Source organism: Tupaia chinensis, unplaced genomic scaffold (genome assembly GCF_000334495.1).
Source record: "Tupaia chinensis unplaced genomic scaffold, TupChi_1.0 Scaffold000074_1, whole genome shotgun sequence".
Taxonomy (NCBI): Eukaryota; Metazoa; Chordata; class Mammalia; order Scandentia; family Tupaiidae; genus Tupaia; species Tupaia belangeri.
In genome coordinates, this window is record NW_006159534.1 from 4,496,516 (window position 1) to 4,505,507 (window position 8,992).

The 8,992-nt window shown below is 41.1% G+C and overlaps 1 protein-coding gene across 4 annotated transcripts in view; it reads left to right on the forward strand.

The window, feature by feature from the left end:
- RGSL1 (regulator of G protein signaling like 1) overlaps nucleotides 1–8,992 on the forward strand; it is a 102,065-nt gene that overhangs the window by 2,831 nt on the left and 90,242 nt on the right. For all 4 annotated transcript variants that reach the window (XM_006142329.2, XM_006142327.1, XM_027767952.1 and 1 more), the window contains exons 2-4: nucleotides 2,633–2,715; nucleotides 5,584–5,658; nucleotides 7,262–7,391. In XM_006142329.2, the coding sequence (XP_006142391.1) occupies nucleotides 2,633–2,715; nucleotides 5,584–5,658; nucleotides 7,262–7,391 (288 nt within the window). The remainder of the gene's footprint in view (nucleotides 1–2,632; nucleotides 2,716–5,583; nucleotides 5,659–7,261; nucleotides 7,392–8,992) is intronic.

Consider the following 8,992-nt stretch of genomic DNA (forward strand, 5'->3'; position numbering starts at 1 on the left):
AAAAGGAGAAGGAATAGAGGTGTGACCATTCTCTGTGGGGATACTTTCTCCTTTCTCTCTCTCTCTCTCTCTCTCTGGTAAGCACATGTGCTTTCTAGGTAGAAAAAAAGAAAAAAAAAAAGAAAAAAACCTAGAGCCAAGGAGAGAAGTCTGAACTGAAAACACAAATTTTGGAATCATTCATCTGGAATAGATTAAATAAAGAATGATTATAAAAAGAGAAGAGAACTGGGGATGGTTACAGGGAAAATGCACATGAACATTTCTAACACTAGACAGCAAGAAAAGAGATATCTGTGGAAGAGGGTGAGAACCAACAGTAGAGCCATTGTTTCAAATCATGTTTACTGCCTGTGTTTCTATTTCTATTGTACAAAGACCATAACCACCAGCTGTCATCAAAAAAAGGGATGGAGGTGATTGCTTTGTTTTCTTATGTTATAATAACTTCCCTTTGGTGACTGTGGGTGGCACTTCCTATCTTGTCAGACACTTAGCCAGATTGAAAAGCCTACTGCATAATATTTGTGTCACACATTTTATAGTTTTTCATTATAAACTTTAGGTATGATGGAGAAATATTGGGCCACTGGTACAAAAATTAGTTTATTATCCACCAGGTGAACATTGCACCCTAAAGAGCATAGACAGTGAGTTAGAGTGACTTTGGAGAAATCACCTAGTCCATCTATAGTCCCTACACTTGGCTTTATGACATTCAACATTTATCTTCTTGGATTAACTTGAGTAGCACAATGATCAATACTGAGAGGAATAATGACTATGATACATCACCAAGTCAATATCCTAATAAACTCTTGTCAGGCAGTAATGTTGGGCCCAAACATACAAGTTAAAATTTGACTGGAATAAATGTAAATTTCCCACCTTTGGTTTTTAAAAAGTGACTGCATAAAGTGTGGTGGAGTTAGTTTAATATATGAGCCCTTAGCGACCAGCAGATGGCATAATGGTTATGTTGCTGGACTCCCACATAGTCCATCACAATTCGAATTCCAGACCTGGAGACTCAAAACTCATGCTGAACATGTATGTGTGCATGCCCAAAATCCCAAGAGGAGAATGAAGAAGAGATTTCAGCATGGCCATCCCCCCAAGGGGTGATTTCTTGCTTTCTGTCTATCTCTCCAGCGAGCACAGACACTCTATAGCAAAAAACTCTAAATATATTGTCCCGACCCACAGGACAGTCGAACAGGTTTCCTGAGGGAAGGAGTGAGAGAGGGGATGAACAGCACAGTGTTACAACACGGAGATGACACAGTGTTACAACTCTTCAGGGTCGTCTGTTTATTGTGGGCCAGGGATCGTGGTTATAAACATGTTGGTGGGCAATGATTGGTTGTTAAAAGGTGGGTTATGATTGGTTGCTTTTGTGGACCAATCATGAGGTACCGGATATGCAAACCTGAGGGATTCTAAGCTCACCAATCATTGAGCGCTATGGGATGTGACCAATCAGAGCAAGGTTTTGAAGGTGAGGTTGTGAAGGGGAGCTAATCATGGCCTTTATCATTGTGTAATTGTTTGCTCTCTGAGAAACCAAAACCTAAGGGCGATATTCACTGGTGCACATCCTCCCACAATATATATACCCCCCAAATCTAACTTCATTTTGGGCCACACAGAACATACAATGCAGGCAATAGTTCTCTTATGCTCTGACCTGGGAGGCGTCTGGAGTGCTTTAGTTGTAGGCACCACTCCAGCCAATGAGAGGAAGCAGGTGGAAAGGAGGCCTGTGAGGAGTGGTGGAAGGGACTTAGGTGTGACCATTCCCCAAGGTGGGCTACTTTTTCCTTCTTCTCTCTCTATCCCTCTCTGGTCACCACATGGGCTCTCTTTTGGAAACCAGCCAGAGGAGTTGGAGGTAAGCAGAGGTTGTGATGTCTTTACAGATATTGGAAGTATCATCCCATTTAACAGGACTTAGATGAATTCTGTCAAACTTCAGAGGGCAGAATTTCTACAAACAAGTGAAGGAAGGCAGTTCACAGCATAAAAAAAAAATCTCTCTAATCATTTCATCTCATAAACGGAATGAGCAGCCTTGTTAGGCAATGAGCTTAAGCAGAGTGATATTGAAAACAAGGGTCCTAGGGACCAGCAGTTGGCATAATGGCTATGTTGCTGGACTCCCATGTAGTCAACCACGGTTTGAGTCCCAGACCCAGTGGCTTCAACTCATGCCAGGTGCATGTGCATGTGTGCCCAAGATCCCAAGAGGAGAATGGAGAAGAAGGGATTGTGGTGTAGCCTTCCCCCCGGGGGGGGGATTTCTCACTTTCTGTTTCTCTATCTCTCTCTCTCTTTCTGGCGAGTGCACATGCCCTATAGCAAACCACCACCATCACCCAAAAAGATAAGAAAAGAAAAGAAAAGAAAAGAAAAGAAAAGAAAAGAAAAGAAAAGAAAAGAAAAGAAAAGAAAAGAAAAGAAAGGTCCTGGGGAAAGGGAAAAATTGAATCGAATGACCCTAAAGCCCCCCATCATCATGCTTAGATCTGGCCATGGGAAATGATCTGTCCAGTTGCTTCGTTTAATCAACCTGGATACAATCCTCATTAAAGGTTTCTATTTGGTTGGTTGGTTGGTTTTTCTCCCCTTATAGAGATAATCGGTTCTACAAATCTTATCATTCTGCTGGAGGATGAAATCTTCGCTGATTTTTTCAACACATTTCTGTCACTCCCGGTAAGCATCCTCAGACCTAAATCCAAATGTTTTATTAACAACTAAATTCTTGTTGTTCTTGTTGTTGTTGTTATTTTAACCTAATTTCTTACCGAATCAAAAACTCTTTCAATTTGAACCAATACATAGGAACTAGAACCACCCCTAAATCTCCAGGATCTTCCCACTGTTGATGTAACCAAATCCTGACTCCCAGCCTCCTTAACTGCCTTCAGCAATCCTGAGTTATTTCCCCACACACTTTGTGCTAATACTCAGTGTTTTAGGATATAGCTCTGTTCCATTAAGTATACCTGCCACTTCCCACCTCCAAACATCTCCTTGGGCTGTTTTATTATTTTGTTTTATTTTTGCCTGAGATGTCTTATCCACAGTTACCAAAGCCTTAATCACTTTTTTTTTGGAGAGGTTTTGGCTATAGGGTGCGTGCGCTTGCCAGACAGACAGAGAGACTGAGAGACAGAAAGCGAGAAATCACCTCCCAGGGAGGATGGCCACACCACAGTCCCTTCTCCTCCATTCTCCTCTCGGGATCTTGGGTATGCATGCACACACACCCAGCCTGAGTTTAAGCCACTGGGTCCAGGACTCAAATTGCAGTTGATTACGTGGGAATCCAGCGACATAGCCATTACACTAACTGCTGGTCCCAGCCTTAATCACTCTTCAGATCTCTATAAATTCTGTTCTCCTGAAGGGATTCCTAGATCCTCACAGCTGGAACCTCCTGATTGGAAATTTAGTTGGCCTCTGTGTTCCTTGGCACTTTGCAATTCTCTTGTCGTATGTGTGAGTGAGTGTGTGTGTGTGTGTGTGTGTGTGTGTTTGTGTGTGTATCCCACTGGACCAAGAATTGTGAACTTCTGCAAGACAAAAACTTAGGATATTCATGTTGCTCTACTACCCTTTCCAAAGTTGTTGGCTATAATCAAACCTATATATTTCCTCAGTTTATGCAACTAAAATAAACCTCAAACATCAAAATGGTTTTCAACCCAAACCTAGATAAAGCCCACATCTTTTTGTTTTACTTCTTTAGTGATATTTTAATGTTGGTGTAATTTAACGTTAGCTCATTTCAAAATTACAAAATGTGACTCATTTTAGTGCATCCTTTCCCATGGAATGCTGTTAAAAGGTGAAATTTCAGTCAAGTGAGAAAAAAACTACTATCTCAAAAATGGTTATTAGATGGTTATTTTGTGCTAGTCATAAGGCTTAGTTATAGAGATAGAGTAATGATACCATCCCTGTCCATAAGGAATTCTAAGGTGAGAGATTGGTATTTAAGGTACGAATGCATAATAGAAGTTTTTAGAATGCAATGTGATTACAGTACCTAAGCAAGAGGCCACTCCCACCTAGAAGAGTTAGAAAAGGCTGACACAAGCCTAGTCTTTAAAAAGGAGCAGGTCAGGACCAGTAGATGGCATAGTGGTTATGTCACTGGACTCCCACATGATCAACTGCAGTTTGAGTCCCAGACCTGGTCGCTTAAAAACCATGCCAGGTGCATGTGCATGCATGCTCAAGATCCCAGGAGGAGAATGGAGGAGAAGGGATTGCTGCATGGCCATCCCCCCTGGGGGGTGATTTCTCACTTTCCCTCTTACTGGGTCTGTCTCTGTCTCTTTCTTCCCCACAAGCTCATGCACCCTAAGGCAAAAAATTTCTTAAAAAATAAAAGGAGCAGGTCACCGAAAATTGACTGGGCAGGTCATTGACAATTGACAGAGGTGAGGAAGAAAAACTAGATAAGAAGTAAGAGGAAAAGATTAAGGGGCTTAATAGTAAGAGAAGCAAAGTTCTTACAAACAACAGGGAAAGTAAAGGCACCAAGGGATCTAATCCTATGCCCTTTGGGGGGTGCCAACTTTAAGCTGAACGAAAGTTGTGAGGGGGGAGACACAGCATGAACTAAAGCTGCATATGCAGGATAAGTCAAGTGAGATAAGACAGAGCATGCTTGGAAGTTTGATGTTATCATGAAGGCAATAGCCATCGAAGACTTTTTAAGTCAAGGAGTAACATGATCAGACTTTCATTTGACAACAACATGCTATAGAGGTCTGATCAGTGGGTTGGGTGACAGGGGCCCATGATAAAGGAAGTAAATGATTTCAATAGTCTACATAGGAGGTGATGCAGGTCTGGAGGGAAAGGAATGAAGAGAATGGTACGAACAGAAGAGATTTTTAATAAAATGAAATATAGGACCATATAGGACTATTTGAATGTCAGGAATAGATGGTAACAGGAAGAAATCAAGGGTAACAGGCTTGGGTGTTTAGGTGGATGCTGGTGCCAGCCAATATGATTTTTAAAAGAGGGAAGAAGAGGCCTTTCCTTGAATGGGTCTTGAGGTCAGCGGGTGGCACAATGGTTAAGGTGCTAGATTCCCACATGGGCAACTGAAGTTTGATCCCCGGACCTGAAGGCTTGAAAATCAATCCGGGCGTGTGTATGTGTGTGTGTGTGTGTGTGTGTGTGTGTGTGTGTGTGTGCCCAGAATCCTGGTAGGAGAAGAGATTGAAACATGGCCATTCCCCTGAGGGATGATTTCTCATTTCCCCTCTTACTATCTCTCTCTGGTGAGCATATGTGCCCTATGGCAAAAACCTTAAAGAATGGGTCTTGTGGGTGATCCCCATTCATACTTTTGCCCATCCCTACTAGTGTCTTAATGACAGATTTCAGAAGTAATCTTTATATATGTTAATTAGTCAATTAGTCAATTTAAGCAGCTCACAATACCCTTCTAGAATCAGCACGATATGGGAAGATGGAATTACAGCCCAGACATAGACTACGCCCTACACATACAAAGGAACTCTACCTCCTTGGCTGTTTCCTAGCTTTCTTTTGCAGGTCTTCGGTCAGACACCAATTTACACTGTTGAAAATTCACAATGGAGCTTATGGCCAGAAATACCTTATAACTTGGTGAGTAAGTTTCCTAAATGGCAGAAAGTGTGGGTGGAGGAAGAGGGAGCTGTATTTGAAGTGTGAATTGAGAGGGGAGAGAAAAGAGGCCCAGAGGGCGACTATAGAAGAAACTGTAAAGTAAATGAGTAGGACAACAGCATGAAGTCAGGTAGACATTTTTCCTTTTTACATTTTTTCTCTCTTGAGCAAATGATTTTGTTGAATTATTTCCTTTGTATTCTAATCCATAGTTAGCAACTGAGATTCATCTCTCACGTCCACTATGATTGTTGGGGAATAGTAGCTTCAAGCACTGTGCCAAGAAGAACTTCGAGACCACATCTAAGCAAGAAAGGTCTGGAAGGGGCCAGCAGGTGGCATGGTAGTGAAAGCAACGGACTCCCACATGCGTAACTGTGCAGTTGGAATCTCGGGTCCAGAGGCCTGAAAAACACACCAGGCACATGGGCATATGTGCCCAAAACCCTGAGAGGAGAATGGAAAAAAGGGATTGTGGTATGACCATCCCTGCTGGAGATGTCTCTCTCTAGCTAGTGTACACATTCTATACCAAAAATAAGTAAATAAATAAATAAAAGCCTGAGAATTAACTGGCAATGTCTACTAGGAATGTGAGACAGGAAGTGGTAGCCCATGGGCCACATATTTGTTATCAGATATTCATTATCAGACACAGGTCAAGATAAGATGCTACTCTGCAATTTCTAATGACTACTTACTGCTACAAAGGCATATCTTTCTCTCAATCTTACTTTATCTTTATGCTTTCTTTCCTTCTCCTTGTATATTGTCTTTATTTTATTGCTTCTCTTTGGTCAAACAAAATTTAGATATTTTATTAAACAACTTTACTCAGGAATAAGGAAGAATTTTTGATGAAAGATCAAGCTTTTTATTTCCTGTAAATCCATTTAGTTTTTTGGGAACCTCAGCCTGAGTACCTTCTTTTTTGGATCCTTTTTTTCCCCCAGAGGGCGCATGCAACCTCTGGAGAGAGAGAGCAAGAGAGAGAAACTGAAAAAGTACCCCCAAGGAGGGAATGATCACAATGTAATCCCTTTTCCATTTCTCTCTTCTGTTAAGATTTTGGACACCCAGCTTGTCTCTCAAACAACCAGGTCTGAGACAAACCAGTCAGTCATATAAAGTATAATCATTTAATCACCATGCCACCATATAGCCCAGATACAACTTCTGTTTTTCTTTTTAAGGTTTTTGTCATAGGGTGCATAAACTCACCAGAGAGAAGAGAGACAGAGAGATACAGACAAAGGAAAAGTGAGAAATCACACCAGGGGAGATGACCATACCACAATTCCTTCTCCTCCATTCTCTTCTCTGGATCTTAGGAACACATGCATACATGCCCAGAGTGATTTTCAAGTCACTGGGTCCAGGACTCAAACCATGGTTGGCTATATGGGAATCCAGCAGCCTTCACCTCCTCACCACCTGCTAGTCCCCAGATACTACTTTAATCAACATACCTCACATTCCAGCTAAATACTGTAAGAGTTAAGTTATTAATTACTCTTTGCTTAACTGCATTTCTTAGCTATTCTGTTTGATCTTTCTGTTGGTATTTTTGTTTTGACTGCAGATTTCGAAATATAAAGGATTATTGACTTGGTTGGAAAAATACCGGTTACCTTTTTTTTGTAAAACAAACTTGTGTTTCCATTACATTCTCTGTCAGGAGCTCATCAGTTTCATTAGGTCCCCAGAAGGAGGTAAGCATGAATATGCATGTGCGTGAAAAAATATGGGAAGCCACATGGATAATGACTTGTATGTTTGTCACTCTTATACTGAAGTGCAGATACTGAATGTGTTCTTAGATATGCAAGTGGGCCAGCCCATGTTGCAGAAATAGGTGATATCATAGGTTGAAAAATTGGTACCTAGAACAATAAGCTGAAGTCAGATGGGCTGGGATATTTATCACAGTGTAACCAGAACTGAGAAAGTTAATGGTAGTCACAGAATATGGAAAATTACCTAAAGTATACCCAGATCAAGAAAATCTCACCATCTTAATTCTTCCTGGTATCTAAGTCAGCACCATCTCTCTCCTGAGAATTGAAATCATCTCTTAATTAGCTTCCTTTCTTCTCTCCTTGCTTTCCTGCTCATAGCAACCCTAGTGAGCCTTTTTAAATGGTTGAGGGGCTTCTAGGAAGATGGTAGAGGAGGGACCACCAGAATCTCTTTCCCCACCTGGACAACAATTACACTGATAGAATCTGTATGATGTAACTATTTTGGAACTCTGAAGTCTATTGAAGACTTTCAACTTCCATAGGAAGGCTTACACAGCAAACTATAGTTCATTTCATTCAAGTTTAGGTCTTAACAGTGACAGTTACCTATCCCCCAATCTTAGTCCTCTGGCACATAGCTGTGTACATGTTTTCGCACACAGCTTGTGGAAGCCAGAGTGGTCAAAAAGAACCTAGTTCTCCAAATACTGGGGATATGAGTTCTGATTGCTGGTTACAGCTGCTGGTCACATAGATACAAAGAGATTGGCAGCCCTGTTGTTGCACCTACCCATTGTAAGTCCCTCCCCTTCTGGCTGAAGTGATTTCCAAGGGATTAATATGACTGACATTTTTCCCTGCCCTCATTTTTTTTTTTTCCTTTTGGGAGGCAAACATTAAGGACTAGGACATTCAAAAGCAACTGTATATATAGGGAAAATTAGAAAGTGACTGTGTATCCATAGGAAAAGCTACTGGCTCAGAAAAGACCTAAGAAGACTTAAGTTTATACTTTAGTCTTATCCTTATCACAAAGACAGACTACAAACTTTTTTAAAAAATTAAAAATTGGGACCAGCAGTTGGCATAATGACTATGTTACTGGACTCCCATGTGGTTGACCACAGTTCGAGTCCAGGACCCGGTGGCTTAAACTCACACCAGGTGCATGTGCATGCATGCCCAAGATCCCGAGAGGAGAAGAGAGGAGAAGGGACTGCAGTGTGGCCGTCCCTGCTGGGGGGTGATTTCTCGCTTTCTGTCTCTCTGTCTTTCTTTCTGGTGAGGGCACATGCCCTATAGCAACAAATAAATAAATTAATTAATTAATTAAACAAAAATAATATCAAAACCCAGAAAATTATGAGAAAAGGCACAAATCTGATTTCCAGTCATCATATTATTACATTCAAATGTCTAGTTTTCACCCAAAAAAAGACATACAAAGAAACAAGAAAGCATGCCCATTTAAAGAAAAAAATAATAAATCAAGATAAACTGTCTCAAGCAGCAGGTGATATGGTGGTTAAGGCACTGGATCCCACATGGCCAACTCTGCAGATTAAGTCCCA